The sequence below is a fragment of the Pygocentrus nattereri genome, chromosome 17, assembly GCF_015220715.1.
Source record: "Pygocentrus nattereri isolate fPygNat1 chromosome 17, fPygNat1.pri, whole genome shotgun sequence".
Classification (NCBI taxonomy): Eukaryota; Metazoa; Chordata; class Actinopteri; order Characiformes; family Serrasalmidae; genus Pygocentrus; species Pygocentrus nattereri.
In genome coordinates, this window is record NC_051227.1 from 39,723,802 (window position 1) to 39,740,391 (window position 16,590).

At 40.7% G+C, this 16,590-nt stretch overlaps 1 protein-coding gene across 4 annotated transcripts in view; it reads right to left on the bottom strand.

Moving 5' to 3' along the window:
* Positions 1–16,590, bottom strand: part of tada2a (transcriptional adaptor 2A) — a 31,777-nt gene continuing 15,187 nt past the window's right edge. For 3 of the 4 annotated variants that reach the window (XM_017724226.2, XM_037546712.1, XM_017724225.2), the window contains 9 exons: positions 15,199–15,271; positions 14,455–14,518; positions 12,037–12,080; positions 8,409–8,519; positions 7,009–7,080; positions 3,359–3,491; positions 2,065–2,108; positions 867–940; positions 1–607 (listed from right to left, as the gene is read on the bottom strand). In XM_017724226.2, coding sequence (XP_017579715.1) covers positions 422–607; positions 867–940; positions 2,065–2,108; positions 3,359–3,491; positions 7,009–7,080; positions 8,409–8,519; positions 12,037–12,080; positions 14,455–14,518; positions 15,199–15,271 — 801 coding nt within the window. In that variant the 3' untranslated portion in view covers positions 1–421. The remainder of the gene's footprint in view (positions 608–866; positions 941–2,064; positions 2,109–3,358; positions 3,492–7,008; positions 7,081–8,408; positions 8,520–12,036; positions 12,081–14,454; positions 14,519–15,198; positions 15,272–16,590) is intronic. The other variant, XM_017724227.2, reaches the window with a different exon arrangement.

The window sequence follows — 16,590 nt, forward strand, 5'->3', positions numbered from 1 at the left end:
TGTTTTGGGAACAGGTTTGTATTGTAATTGTGGTCGAACAGGGGCACAAGAAATTACAACAAACAACTATAAAACAGTTATGTATACTGCCAACGTCTGACAAAACAGGCTTCAGGGAAGAAGTCTACAAATAAAAGTTCACCAGGACAAAAGGCAATTCACACGTGTGTGATGCTGCAGGAACAGGTGATTAAATATTCCACTGCTCTGAATTTACACAACTTTACAAAATTTCTTCTCCCCTTTTGTTTACAAAACGCATGCAGTACTCATTGCAAAGAAACACTGTAGAGCAACATGAAGACAGATACTCAGAGTTAGTAAGATCAGTTCTCAGTGCTGATGCCCAACACCGAGGATGCGGAACGTGTCGACACTTCTCTGCCTGCCAGAAGTGCAAAGTCCAGTCACTCTCCTGGAGCTAGGCTTTGTTAATGTAGCCCTCTTTGATGAGGAAGTCGTAGATTTTCCGAGTTTTGTTCACGTCGATTTTGATGAGCGAGCGGGCCTGCGCCAGCCGAAGGCCGCCCTGCCGCTTGCACTCATTCAGCAGGGCCTGCTTATACTCCAGGTACGCCCCGGGCACCAGCCGCACCACCTGACACAACTGAGGGGCAAACCATGAGGATTCTGGGTCAGAGTCCAATCAAGCATTAATATGAAGGAAGAAGTCAATGTAGAAATATCAATACATGCTGTCTGAATAAATAATACGTTGTTTGTTGTCATTTTTAAATATGGTTATGACAGTGTGTGACATTTATTGTTGGGGCACAAGCAGCAGATACAGGAAATTCAGACGACTATATCTGAATAGGAAAAACGATTAACGGCACAGTAGATACATAGAATCAAAGATGCTATACCTCTTTTTCCCTCTCGTTGAGCTTTTCTGTACCTGGCAACCCTGTTAAGTTCAAAGGAGGTGCGCTTCTTCTGCCTGGGAAGATTAAAAAAATATATGAATTCTTTAATAAAGAAGTATTAAAAGAACACGACGTATGTTATGCTAATAATTTGAGGAACATCTTGAGAAAACGGACAAAGTTGTTGCCGAAGTGGACCTAATATATTCTGATCAATACGGCTGAAGGAAAAACAATTTCTGTTTAAGGGCTTAATGTCTTTGTTCCAAACTCTGCAGCCCTTCTTATCAAGTTGGACAAAATGAAATAAGCTAGAAAATGATTCTAAGGTTGATGTGATGCATAAATATAGCAATAGGAATGGGCACAGAAGGCTAAGGCAGCAGAGAGAGAGAGAGAGAGAGAGAGAGAGAGAGAGAGAGAGAGAGAGAGAGAGAGAGAGAGAGAGAGAGAGAGAGAGAGAGAGAGAGAGAGAGAGAGAGAGAGAGAGAGAGAGAGAGAGAGAAGAGAGAGAGAGAGAGAAGAGAGAGAGAGAGAGAAGAGAGAGACACAGAGAGAGAGAGAGAGAGACAGAGAGAGAGAGAGAGAGAGAGAAAGAAAAGAGAGAGGAGAGAGAGAGAGAAAGAAAAGAGAGAGGAGAGAGAGAGAGAGAGACACAGAGAGAGAGAGAGAGAGACAGAGAGAAAGAAAAGAGAGAGAGAGACAGAGAGAGAGAGAGAGAGAGAGAGAGACAGAGAGAGAGAGAGAGAGAGAGAGAGAGAGAGAGAGAGAGAGAGAGAGAGAGAGAGAGAGAGAGAGAGAGAGAGAGAGAGAGAGAGAGAGAGAAAGAAAAGAGAGAGAGACACAGAGAGAGAGAGACAGAGACAGAGAGAGAGAGAGAGAGAGAGACAGAGAGAGATAGACAGAGATAGAGAGATAGAGAGAGAGAGAGAGAGAGAGAGAGAGAGAGAGAGAGAGAGAGAGAGAGAGAGAGAGAGAGAGAGAGAGACAGAGAGAGAGAGAGAGAGAGAGAGAGAGAGAGAGAGACGCATGGCCCTTGTATTTGCTGAGTGTATTTACGGCAGCACATCTCTAAGAATACATTACTGAGACTCAGCCTGCGGCTATGCGCTGAACAGAGAGTTGAAACGAAAGAAACGGTGGAGGGAAGAGCATCGGGTCGAATGGTAGGGGGAGGGTGCAGTGTGCAGCCACTTACCTGAGGTAGTGATGGTGGTGACCACAGGAGTAATGCCAGCATCACTGTGAGAGAAGAACAGTGTCAGTCATCAGCTGAACTAGTCACACACAGCTGCCTCTGAAGCTGCTTGAGCAGACTGACTGCACACACAAAGACTGAATCATCACTGCTTGGCACATTTCCTGCACTTCTGCACAATAATTCAGTCCAATCTGGACAGGCGTCCGTCCATTCAGCTCCAAAACCAATTAGTTAGGACAAAAAAGTAATCAAGCTGTTGATGAAAATACCAAAGTCGGTGTGGATGGCTATACAGGACAAGGCGTCTCTCACACTCAAACCCAGAACTGACCAATACCATGTAGTGGAGTATTGCAGGCATCATTCCAAGGAGATAATTCTGGTGAAACTAAAATACAGGATCAATTGCTGTGAACTTACCCATTTCATTGAGTTCAACAACTGAGGAAGTACTGAGGTACTACTTCTAGGTATTTGTTCAAAACTATGGCTTAACAGCCACAAAAAAAAGTCACTGAGTATGAAATTTGGCAGACATTATCTTTTGAGAGCCCTCTAAAAAGAGAGCCTTCTAAAAGCTTTGAAAGATCATGCGTAGAACTACTGACTCCATTAGCCATGAAGTGCTTGGACCCCAATGATTGCCACGTGTGATCCTCTAGCTCTTACTGCGGTTAGCATAGTCCACATAAATGAATGTGTTCTACCTTCGTTTTAGAGGCAAATAAATTGAGGCAGACACCGAAAGGCAGCCAACAATGACATCTTTTCCCTCAACTGTCTGAAAACTACTCAAGGACGAAATCCAAATATACATCAAATAAAATTTAGATCCTGTATCTGTGGGTTGGCTGAATAATAAAGGTGAACAGCGTTTGAGGCAAGAATGTGATGATACGGGTGAAGCCAAGCGTCCACTACTTGTCCACTGCAGTACTGTGAAAAAGTTAGAGACCACCCTTCACCAACATCATTTAACTTTGAGTCAAGACAGCCGTTAAATTATTAATTTTTCACAAGATATTTCCGAGGACATCTGACATGGTAATCCCCCTGCAATAAAGGCAAAGTCAAAGTGAATAAGTGGAAAAAACAGGAGTGCACTATCAAAACTGTCCATTTCCAATGAAAATACCTTGATTTGTCAAACTGACCACACTATACCCATCAGGAGACCGTGACTCACATGGTAACCACAGAGGATGATACTGCAGCAACGTTATACAAAAGATTTTGTGCAAGAGAATGAAAGTCTCTATGTGTGGAGAGCAGCTGGAGAAGATAAACTCACATGGCAGCCTGTTTGTGGAGCCACTGCTGGCAGGCACGGTCGTCGTGGATGTACTGCAGCACTTCACACAGCATGTTCCTTTTACTGCGCTCGTCCTCCCTCACCCGCTTCACCCGATCATACACCTTAGCGCCTACAATACAAACCACACGTCTTACTGAAGCTATTAGCAGAGAGAAACCTGCTTAACGAGGCGCTGTATGTGCTAAAGCTTGGCTTGGTTTTTAATAAATACAGACTGGAAAGTGATAGAGACCCTTACTGCAATGCAGCACTTGATCGGACAATTCACGCCACATTAGTGATGGTTTATTTTACAGTTCTACACTTTGAGAATGAAACACTATTTTTCTTCTTGACAAGAAGAAGAAAATCTAATCACGTTCATCTAAAATGTTGGGAAGATTTCTTGAAAGGGCGTGACTAAACGAGTATCAATCAATCAAATCAATCAACCTTTATTTTGACTCGGAAGTACATTGAGGGCAACCCTCATTTTCAATGTAGCCGAGCATTTACAAAACCAGGGATTGACATGACAAAGAAAATAATAACTACATTTAGTCATTTTAAATTAAAATTAAAATTTAAAATAACAGTGAATAAAAGATAAAAGTAGATAAACATAGAACATGAGATTTAAATGATAAGGAATTAAGATCAACAGTAGATAAGAAATTAGTAAGGTAATATCACAATATCACAAATTTAAAAAGTAATGATAAAAAAAACTATTAAAAATAAAATAAGAATAAGACGGCAACTGCCAACTTTGCTCTGTTTATTACACATACGACTCCGGAGGTCGTCGTTATGTTTGTAGGACTGATAAACTATTCAGAAATTACAGCCCATTCCAGTTTTACTGGACTGACATCTTTCCATTTGTTTTGTATTAGGAATCTATGTTCCTGTTCATTTGTATGCAGTGTGCACGTGTAAGATGGGCAGTCTTAATTACAGGCTTTGCTTTTGCTCTCAGAATCTGCTCTTAGTGCCCGACAACATGACAACCACAGACGCATCAGTTGAAGTCAAAACTCTCAGCTTGCTAAAGGCGAATGTGAGTAACAAAGTGGTGAGTGACTCAAAGCAGACCACGACGTGCAGGAAAAGCCAAGTGTCCATTCCACAGTTCGTCTCCTGTTTCTAGTAGGGTCCATTTCCAAAGTTGCACTTTTTGTTTTTTTTACATCAAATTAAATGTTTTTTTATCATCTTTTTAAAAGCTCTGTCTAACAAAATAAATAATAAATAAATAAGAGCGCACACACTTGTATATGGCATGCATTAAATGTCTATTTTCCTTATTAAAACTGATCTGTGTTTAGTGGTTTACACTCTGAACTGTTAGATTTTACTGCTCCACAGCAGCTGCTCTCACAGCATGCCGCACACGGCTGGTAAAGCAGAACGTTAGTTTGTTCACCATCGGTCGCAGTTTTAGAGGGAAAAACACTGCAGGAGTTTTTCTCTAGCCGTGCACTTGTGGGTGACGAATTGTGCCACTTTGTCAAAATGTTCTACCGTAGTGCATATTTATAGGTAGCTCCCTACATAAAACTGTAGACAGGACAATTTCATTGCCTAAACAGCCACATCTGAAAATGCTACCGGCAGTAAAATTGGAGGTAGGATATTTTGATAAATCAGGGATGGTGCACTCCAGTCCTTGAGGACCAGAATCCTGCACAGTTTAGTGTTTTTGTGGTCAAACACATTTGATTCAACTCAGCAGCTAATAATTTAGCAGGTTTCCAGGCCCACAGTTCACCTCCTATGGCCTAAATGGGTGGGACAGATTGTTAGAACACTATAAGCTTTGGCTTTAAAACAGCTTGACACTGCAGACTTTTAAACAGCTTGGCCACTTTCGGAAAATGCTCTTTTACTGATTTTAGAGGTCGTAAAGGTGGATGACTTCAAATATCTTGGGTCAACCATCCAGAGCAATGGACAGTGTAGAAAAGAGGTGAAGAAGAGGGTGCAGGCAGGATGGAGTGGGTGGAGACGGGTGTCAGGGCTGATGTGTGACAGAAGGATAGCAGCAAGAGTGAAAGGGAAGGTCTACAAGACAGCAGTGCGTCCTGCTATGATGGACGGTTTGGAGACTGTGGCTCTGTCTAAAAGACAGGAGGCTGAGCTGGAGGTGGCGGAGATGAAGATGCTGAGATTTTCGTTGGGAGTGACAAGGATGGACAAGATTAGAAATGAGCAGATCAGAGGGACGGTGAAGGTGGAGCAGTTTGGAGATAAAGCCAGAGAGGCCAGGTTGAGATGGTTTGGACATGTGTTGAGTATAGTGGATATATTGGGCAAAGAATGTTGGAGATGGAGCTGCCGGGTAGAAGGAGAAGAGGTGGACCTCAGAGAAGGTTTATGGATGTAGTGAAGGTGGACATGGAGATGGTTGGTGTGAAAGTAGAGGAGGCAATGGATAGGGCAAGATGGAGGCAGATGATCCGCTGTGGCGACCCCTAAAGGGAGCAGCCAGAAGACGAAGAAGAAGACGAAGAAGACGAAGAAGAAGAAGAAGAAGAAGAAGAAGAAGAAGAAGAAGAAGAAGAAGACGAAGACGAAGACGAAGACGAAGACGAAGAAGAAGAAGAAGAAGAAGAAGAAGAAGAAGAAGAAGAAGAAGAAGAAGAAGAAGAAGAAGAAGAAGAAGAAGAAGAAGAAGAAGAAGAAGAAGAAGAAGAAGAAGAAGAAGAAGAAGAAGAAGAAGAAGAAGGCAGGCTGTGGATAACGTCTACAACAGTGGAATAAACGGTGCAAAAATGAAACAGAGGATTTGAAACGGAACGCATTTTAACTGCTACCTGATCCAATAACATACGCCTGGACATTCCTGAATTTAATAACTAATAGAATAAAATAAAAAAAGAAAAAAAATTAGTAGTAAAAAACATTTTTCCTACTGCTTTTCTTAAATGTGAAATAATCCAACTCCACTGAAGTGGTGGTTAACAGATATGCACGCGTGTATTACTCAGTAGTGCACACGCATGATTTTCTACTGCTAATACTGAGATCATATTTTTGTCCCAGTATCAGTGCAATACTATTTTTGATGATAGTAGAAAAAGTCTTCATCTTTACATCAACATATCTGATGGATTTGTTACCAACCACTGAAATACTACAGACGGCCACAAGTGATCTGAAAGAAAGTTGATTTAAAACGTGTGAGCTTCCGTTCTCAGTGAACCAGCTGGTCTATTTGCCAAAACTGCCGTTTAAATATTAAATATGAATACTGCAAAGCAACCTGAAGTGATCCTTTATTTAAAGGATATGAACATTATGTTCTTCATTTATATGTTTATAACTAAATAAGTATCACTTAAAAAGGTATGAACAGCTCTCTGTTGTATTGTATTCATTTTCTATACGAACTGAACTAAAACTCCATCTGGTTTAATGACTACGTTTAAAACTCCTTAAGTAAATTGACACCTAAATGATATTGATTATATGTTTGCACCCTCTATATTTCAGCCTTTATGCTGGGATTAGATTCGATTCATGCCCTTTGAAAGGAACAGAAGCATGCTATTTTGATCGTTTTGTTCCAGGGCAGCAGGGTTTGGATTTTAGTGAGTAATGGCAGGCGCAGGCCTCGGGGGAGATGGGCTTTGTGTTGATCTTACCACAGAAAGACTGGATGCCTTCCCTTCTGTATTCCTGTAGCCGTCGAATCTCCCTCCGCAACTCAAACTCCACTGAGAGAGGGGAACAAAGTTTACCATTTATACTCACTGCTGACAGCTGTGAACTTTTCACCCCGCCAGATCCAGAGAGCTGTTGCTGTACAGACTACTGGTATCTAGACACACCATGAGCGAGTGAATCTGTTCCCACAACCCAGCTCATGACCCAACACTCTCATAACACATTAAATAATAACATCCACATAGCGGAGCTAGTCTGTGTTTACATGTTTACAGCCGGTCAGAAGCTGAGACAATAGATTATTCTGAGAGTTCAAATTCTCTGTTACTTCCAACAGGTAAGAAAAATACATGCAAACTTTTAAAAAACATTTTAAACAGCTTTTTACTAATACTATTTTGCAATGATCTGAAAAGCAGGTTTTGCTTAATTAATGCTTTAATGGTTTTATTTTCCCAAACTGTTAAAAGCACACACTGAAAGTTGTCCCAAATGTAGTTTAAGCAGCTGTTAAGCAGCAAAAATTGGGAAAATGGTGTTATTCACAAGCCAATAGTCACAAATATTTACACAACATTATGAAATTATTTTCCTCAAAATAAACCTGCTTAGTAAATAGAGCAGTGATGCACGTTTACATGCTTTTGGCAGATGTTTTTGCAATACGGTACAGTAGGTGGATGTAGCATTAGGGGTCTTGCCCAAGGAGTCTTACTCGTGTAGCATGGTGGGCTTGCAATGAAACTCCAGTACTCTGAAGGGGCCACAGTGTTACCCGCTATACCACCAACTAGGGCTGGGCAATGCAAATATTTATAGTTATCATGAAATTTTCCCTCACAATATGTTTTCATCAAGAAGCTTAGTACTTAAACACTTCCAAACTGCATTTTTAATAAATAGTCCCGTTTGATTTATGCAGTGCAGTGTGTACGATCACTGTATTCATAGTTTTTTAAACTAAAAAAATAAACACTGTCACATATTGTCTAACGAGAAAACTTCCTGAAGTATCGTGATATTACATTTTTGCCATATCGCTCACCTCTAGGCCCAATCAACATATCAGCGGAAAGCGCTGGAGCCAGATGTTAGGGAAAAAATCCTGTAACAAATCTACCCTGAAATAGCACTGATATTGACTGATGTGTTAAGTTTAAAAGCCAACAACACTTTTAAATAAGAAATATCATGTTAATGGCCAAAGTTAAAAGAAAAAAAAATCTCTATTGCCTTATCTTTATATTTACTGCAAACTGACAAAGGAAACATCTTCATTTATTAGTGATAGTGTTCCCTTACTTCTGACATCTGTTGCAAGACAAATCCATATTAGGTTGTCTGTAATGCAGAGTGGTGTGTTGGGTTAAATACTTACGAGCATGGCTCTCAATGAACTTGTCGTGCTCCACCGGTCCTACCACCCTGGCAAATCGCCTCATGGCATCATACAGGTCCTGCACTTCCTTTGGGTAACGTCGCTCCAGTACTGTCAACATGGCCAGACAGACAGACAGACAGACAGACAACCAAATGAACCTCTCATAGTCACAGAAGAAACACAGATGCCAACATCCTTACTAAACATCAAGCCTGTGTTTGACTGTGGCATAGAAAAGAGCCCCGCTGTGCCCCCTGGCTCAGTAAACATCTCCCTGATGAGCAGCACAGAATTGCATTCAGGCCCCTTGAAGGCTCCAACTAGCAAAAGCATCTGAGAAGTGTCTCACTGCCACTGCTGGTTAATAAGCAGAGAGAGTGAGGTGTGATGGGGTGAAAGAGGAGGTGTTGGTGCAGAGCTAGCAGAAGCACACTGTGTGTTTAATGGAGAAACATGCAGAACAGAAAAGGGGCGCTCCTCAGCCCCAAGCAGTTACCTCCGTTTTCCTAACGAGAGCTGAATTAACAGGAGTGAAAATAAGCATAATTATAATTAGAGACTAACCCAATACCCAGTATCAGCATAGGGCTGATACCAGTAGGGCCGCAGCACTTTTCAGACGTTATAAAAGAACCTGTTCTGATTGTGCAACAAATGTAGCCTCATGTAAATGTTGAAGGAAAACTGCACCATTTGTTTAAATTAATTACATCATTTCACATTTACAATTTTGAAGAATTCTGTGGAATTTTCTGTGGAATTTTCCCTCAACATAATAACAATGAGTAGACGGAGTGTTGCAATTAGAGACGGCGCCAGGCTCATATAAAGTATCAGTATCAGGCCATTTCATCTGGATTGGTATCAGAGGAAAAATAGAATTAATGTAATCCAATTCTGTAACATCTATCTGGAAATGCTCCTCACTCCCACTGTGTGATGTGATGTTGCTGTGTATTTCTTCCTGTAGGGTAGTAAGGTTAGCCTGATAGATGAACATCTAAAAGTAGTCTAAGTGAATTGCTTCAATTAAAAATAGCTCATCTTAAAAGTTGTTGTTTCAAGGTGCCGTGTGCAAGATTTAGAGGGATCTGGTAGCAGAAATGGAATATAGAATATAAAATCATGCTTTCATCATCCTTATAATCACCTGTAAATACAAATCTGTGTTTTCATTAGTTCACAATGAGCCCTTCATATCCACACAGGAGCGGGTCCTGCAGTAGCCCAGCATGGACAAACCAAACCTTGGCTATAGAGCGCGCTTTTCACATTTATATGCTGAAGCCGCACCTTGAATTTGGTTGAGCTATAGTACTGGTCACAAGATGTAGTGCTGGCTTCATTTTGCGCTCGAAAAAGCAAATTTTGACAAATCTAAGGTCATACTTTATTATTCAGATTCAGATTCCTTTATTGATCCCAGGGGGAAATTGCAGAGAAATTGCAGGGAAATTATTCATAATTATTACCTACTTTTTATAAAAAAAAAAAAATAATAAATCAAGGGAAAGTGAATCCTCATCGTCAAACTCAGACTCACTCTACCAAAATGCACCACAGAGCGCCACAGGAGGTCATTCTTACCTGTGGCCTTCAAACTCGATAACTCCTCCCTCAGTGGGTGATTCACAAACTCAATACCAAACTGTTCATATGTGTCATAATAACAACTGTGTGTGCAAAAACTCAGAGGGACACTAACTTCATTTAAATAATTGTAGCTGCTTTATACCTGATGTTTCATATTACTATCACAATCACCGCCACCTTACTTTACTCATAAGTACTTAAATCTTGTGTACATACTGTAAGTTTCTCTATATTGTCTTAAATTATTAGTAAAGTGTTTATTTTTACATAAATGGCTGCAACTGTAACAGCTGTAATTTCCCCCTGGGATCAATGAAGAATGAACACTTGTAAATCAAACAAGGAAGCGACTGGTGTTCTCAGAACAATGGACTGACCACCCCAGACTCCAGACGTCAATATCACTAAATATTTTTGGGATTACTTGAATTGTAAGAACCAGAAAATGCAACCAACTTTTAGGATGGAACTTTGGAGGTGTGTGAAAATTGCAGCTTTCCTAGAAAAACTGAAAGCAAGACTCCTGAAGAAAATGGAATCTGTATACTATCCCAATCTGTGGTTGATTAGTGTAGTGGGTAACACCTCTGCCTTCTACGCTGTAGACTGGGGTTCAATCCCCCACCTGGGCAAACACCCTACACTATACCAATAAGAGTCCTTGGGCAAGACTCCTAACACCACCTTGGCCTCCCTGTGTAAAATGATCAAATTGTAAGTCGCTCTGGATAAGAGCGTCAGCCCAATGCCGTAAATGTAAATGAAAAAACAGAAAAGGGTGGAGACCCTGGTACACAGTGCCAACTGAAAATGACATTTATCATTTTTGAGGCATCTGAGTAAGTTTCAGCCAAATATGTTTTCTGTCTGTCCGTTTCCTCTTTTTTAGCCAATGCTGAAAAATGAACAAGATGTACTTATTAGCCATTTTGATTGGAAGGTAAACAAAAGAAGGGTCTTTGACTTTTGCACATTGCTGTTCATATATGTAACTTGTATTCTTGTGGTTTCCTTGGTTTCTGGGACCCTATACAGCTGCCTACCTTTGCTTAGTGCAATGTCCACCCCTGCACACATACACAGTGATCTGTAACAGATATCCAGCCGCGCTGGGCTCTGTACTTGGTTCAATGTGCACAGCAGAGAAGCGTGAGGGTTAAGGGGTTAATGGCATTGAGACTGAGCATCAGGTCAAGCTTCTTCGCTCTCCTAAAGGGGATAAACCAGCACCGCTGTGAGCCATGAAGCCTCGGCCACTGCTTTGCCGTGCGCCTCTCGCAAACACACACACACACACACACAAATTTCAGACAGTCTCCATGACAACCCGCTTGCAGCTCCACGGTAACTATTGGCTCTCTTTTGTCTTGAGAGAGCAGGAGATAAGGAAGGTGGCAGAGGGCTGATAAATAAATAAACAGAAAAGCCGGCCTTGTGCATCCCTGTGCTCAGTGCTGTTCGTGAAAACACCACAGAGGTTTCTGTCTAAAAAACGAAAACAGAACAACTGGACTGGATAAACATTCATGGCTAGCAGAAACTGCTGTGACACGAGTTGGGGGGCAGTGGCTTCCATTTACTGATAGCTCTGACCCTCGTACTCCTGGAGAGTACAGATGAATAGAAGCTCATGAAGCTGCCGTCTCTTTTATCATTAGAGGCAGGGTGTTCATTTCATGGTGGACTATTCATGGAAGAGCAATTATGGCCATTGCATGGCGCTCTGGCACTGGTCCAATCTGACTATTCTCAGCCTCCGCCGTAAATGCTTGCACGCTAATGTTATGGTGGTCAGGGAGATTCATTTCATACGAAGAGTAGGCAGAGATCTGTAGATGTGCGTGCAGCGTTAGTAATCTGAGTGTGACTGGTACCAGGATTGATGGCGCTGAACAATGACGCATTGTTTAATACCTGAACATTTGGTACCTATAATGCTTGAGTGGTGCCCAATAACCTTATATTGGCAGCTAGTCATTGTGATGGTGTCAATCAGTGTGATGACAGTGTAACGACTCTGAAGAACTCTTACTCTGAAACTTGCGCAGGTTTATGAGTCCGTGGTCCCGAATGATCCTGAAAGAAACAACAAAGTTTCAATGTTTCCGTGTGAAAAACTGGACAAACAAGCTATAACCTGCCTGTGGACAGTTAGTACAGTTGAGCTTTGAATGAGTACTCAATTAACCTTAATCCCTGATTAGGGCTGAACAAAATATGATCTGGTAATGGTTGTGTGATATTAGTCAGCCTAACGTCAGAGAGTCTGGTGCATTTTGTCGACGGGAAGAACAACCTGCCTTGACAGGAAAGGGCCTCGGACAGAGAAGCAAAACAACAGTTTTTGTGTAACATTTCGGGGTTTGATTTCCAAAAACATGGAAAAACGATCTGAATAGTTTCTAATTGCATCAAAGAAAACTGCTGAATTATGTTGTGCAGATATCCAGTTACAATGCAACCAAAAAAATCCCATTAATGGCCCATATGGCCATCTCAGCATTCGGGAAATGTGGATGATTCTTAATTTTCTGGGCTTTTGAGGCTTTTTGTTTTTGTGTGTTGTGAGTGGACCTGACGTGATCATAAAATTCTCAATAATCATTTTCTACACAAATCTCAATTCCAAAAAGGCTGGGATGAAATAAATGCATTTAGCAAATAAAATATGCAAATATATGCAAACCGAAAGCTGCAACTGACTGCCCATGACTTTCATGCCCATCGCTCAGATAGCACTGCATTAAAAAAGAGCTTGCTTCTCACACGTCACACATGCACATGGTTCAAGAATACTTTGACAAACTGTTGTCAATAAATATCATTTGTTGCTGAATCTGCAAAAGCAGGTTAAAACTGTACAATGCAAAGCAGATGACACATGTCAACAACGTCCAGATATGCTGCCAACTTCTCTGGCCTTGAGCTCATCAGAAAAATGGACTGACACACAGTGTAAATGTGCTGTGCTCTGATGAGTCAGCCTTCCAGACTGTTTACAGAAATGATGAGTGGCCCTGCTGTGTTCTCCAAAAAGGACCATCCAGAGTGTTACCAGTATAAAGTTCAAAAGCCAGGGTCAGTAATGTTATCAGGGGTGTATTAGTGGCCATGCACGATCATGAACATCTGTGAAGGCTTAAATAGTCACATTTTGGAGCAACATTGCCTTTTGGACAATGTCTTTTTCAGGGACATCTACACAACACCAAGCCACACCGCATGTGGCATCACAGACAGTGTGGGTGCTAGACTGGGCTGCCTGCCTGCTATCTACCATTGAAAGCATGTGATGCATAATGAACGTACGACTACAGAGGCCCTGAAAAGTTGTGCAGAAAACTTGTATCGCTGATGAATGGCAAGGAACCTGGATCAGCTGGCATCTTCAGTCTCCAGACAATTATCAAGTGTTATTTAAAGGAGACCTAAAAAAAAATGGTACGTTTTTCTCGAACGTTTTGCAAGCCTTTAATTATATATGTGCCCCAAAAAGTTCAATAGGTTAAACGTCCAATATTGTGTTTTTGTACCATCTTCAATTAGATACGGTAAAACAGAATTCACTAACCACTGCTCCCTGTAGTTATTAGCATTTCAACTTTTCTTGGAAGTGAAGCTTCTAATTGTTGTTTGTAAATATTACTCAATATTAACCACACAAGACTCAATCAAATCAACATCACTAATTCACTGATTATAATATATTACTTCAAAGCCAATCAGAGCTGCAATAAGTAGCTATATAATCACAAAATTAGTGCTCTGTCTACATTGTGCAGCCCTACCCTACGATTAATGAAAGCAATTGATATCAAGTCGTGTACTTGATAGCAGTGGTGACATGGCTCAGTGTGGTTGATGAAGGCCTGTTATATGAGCCGGTGACCAAGATCTGTTTTTGTGTCTAAAGTCACTCTAACAAGGAGAGTCATAGATTCTAGTTCAACCCATCTACTCTGAGGCTCTTCATCAAATTTAGACAAGGGCTTCAATCTCAGCAGGAAGGCAGAGAGAACAGCAGTGGCCTCGGCCCATTGCGCTCAAAGTGCACACGTCAAAGGGACCTTGCATACCTCAGCTGCCATAACATGCTGCTCTACTTACCCTGGACAGCTACGGCTCATTAAAACTGATTTACACCCAGATTCTTTACAGTAAACATCAGCCAGGGCAACTCAGCTATGCATTATACACAAACAAGCCCAACTCTGCTATGTAGGCTGCTCTTTTAACGTCACCGATCATCAGGAATGTGTAGATAACTAAATGCAGTCTTCCAGGGAATTTCAACTAAAGCAAACCGTCTTTTCATATTTTGTTTTTTGATCAGGCAATCGTGGCATCCACATCTGCGTGCTGGAAAAACGTCTGACATTCAAGAAACACGAAGGCAGCCGACACCCTCTAGTGGTTCTCAGGTCAGGATTCAAGCACATTTCAAACTCACTTTTTCCTACGTTGTCTCTCTTTCAGTCTTGAATGGTATATGTCCACAACGGCAACCTTCAGGGCTAGAACAACAAAGATCATACAGGTCATTTGCATAATCTGCATGCTGAATGACAAAACCAGTAATGTATTGTGGAATATTTAAAATGATGCATTAAAATGCTTAGACATTAATACTTTGAAAAATAAATATTTTAACACTTAAAACTCTGTACGCTACACACTAGATCTGAAACGTAAACCATAATGTAAATAAAGATGATGTCTTGTCCGATAAGACCCTCAAACTGGGGAACTGCATAAAAAACAGCTAAGACCCATACACACCATACAAAACAACAAAAAAACGCCACTGTCCAAATACTTACCGACTGTTTTTCCAATGTTCACAGAAAAAACTAAATCTGGATGGATATTCCACCAAGCAAAATCTTCTAAAAACACTTTATATCCTGACTTAAAAGTGCATTAAAAGAACTGGACATTTTATCTGCTGTGAGGTGAACAAGCTAACAAACACCTGTTTCTTTAGATTTGACTGTTATTTCATCACATGCATGTTGCCCACTTGTTTTATTGAGACAAGCAACATCTATAAGACAGTTTACTGTAGAGAGAATTTATAGTCTACCCTCATTTGTTTGTGTGTATTAGTATCAGAGTTTACATTCAGCTTGTTTTCATTAAGAGTGCCAGTAACTTAATACCTGGCTTTATGTTTCTCTGCCCTTATTGCACTTACCATGAAGAATATCAGAATCGTCGTCAACAAAATCAATATCTTTCAAATCCCATTCTGCATAGTTATCAAATTCCTAGCATAAGACATGAGAGAGAAACTGCATTAGTCATTTACTGAAAAATAACAGGCATTCAAAAGGTTTTCTTTCTGCTACGTGGCTAATATATAAAATATATACAAATATATATGTAATATAAAACATGCATATACCAAAGAGCATCCGTTTAAAGCATGTACCCTATAGGCTACTTGGTAAGTCCTTCTGAGTGGAGCTACATGGTGGGCAGTTAATTTAATGTAAACATGTTTGCTTTCACTCTCCCATATGTTCCTAAGTTCCTGCAGGTTAATGATTCCCAAACCTTTGAGGCCTCCTGTGGTTCAATGCCTCTTCCATTTGCCAGACTTACAACTATCCACAACATCTAAAATGACGCACATGGAAAAAAAAAACCAAACATCTGCTTGAATACAGAAAGTAGACACTGTATATCACTCTCTGCTTAACGGTCCATTTGACAGCCTTTGCATCACATTCTTGCTTAATATCTGTATTTAAACTGAATTTATAAACAAGCTTATGAATTAGAAAAAATAAATAACACTCACAGAGCCTGTTTTTTTTACACTGTTGATTAATCATTATCAGCAGAGGGCAGTAAAGAGCTGTAAAGAACTATGAGGTCTGAACACTCCAGTTCAAACGTGGTGTTCTCTACACAGAACACACTTAAATATGACGTGTCAGATTTGGTGCTCAATTTAGTGCTCAAAAACAAAACATACATTTCAAAATGTGCCAACACTTTACATTTCCATGTTAAATTCACAAAATTGACAGAAATGTGTATTAAAATGTGCAGAGGTCTGTTCTCTGTAGAGGATGCGTGTAATTTTCACTTTGGCCAGGAATGCCCAATTGTAGAACTGTATACACGTCAAGTGATTGGGAATGCTCTCATAATGCACCAATATATACTGTGTACTGCACACTACTTCTCACAGTAGTTTACAGAATAGTACACAGTATGTGACATTTACTGTCCTGTACCATACTACAGGGTCACATGACAGCCCGTTACGAACATGGTTACACACTCCTTATACATCCCGGACGTATAAGCTGGCATCACAAAGATAACTCTCGCTGCATCCTGGAATATGATGTCAGAGTAATATTCCACCTGGGACTGAGAAACTTTTACCACAGCCAATGTGCCTGAATTTTACTAAAGCTGTAGCTTATCACAAATTCTGCACCTTCTAATTATGTTCTGCCTGTTACAGACCGGAAAACCTAAGAAATGGTAAGGATACACATGCGTTGAAAAACCAGATTACTGAGCTCAAATCCAGCTCTCTTTATCGGATTTCTAGGCCTTAATCCAATCT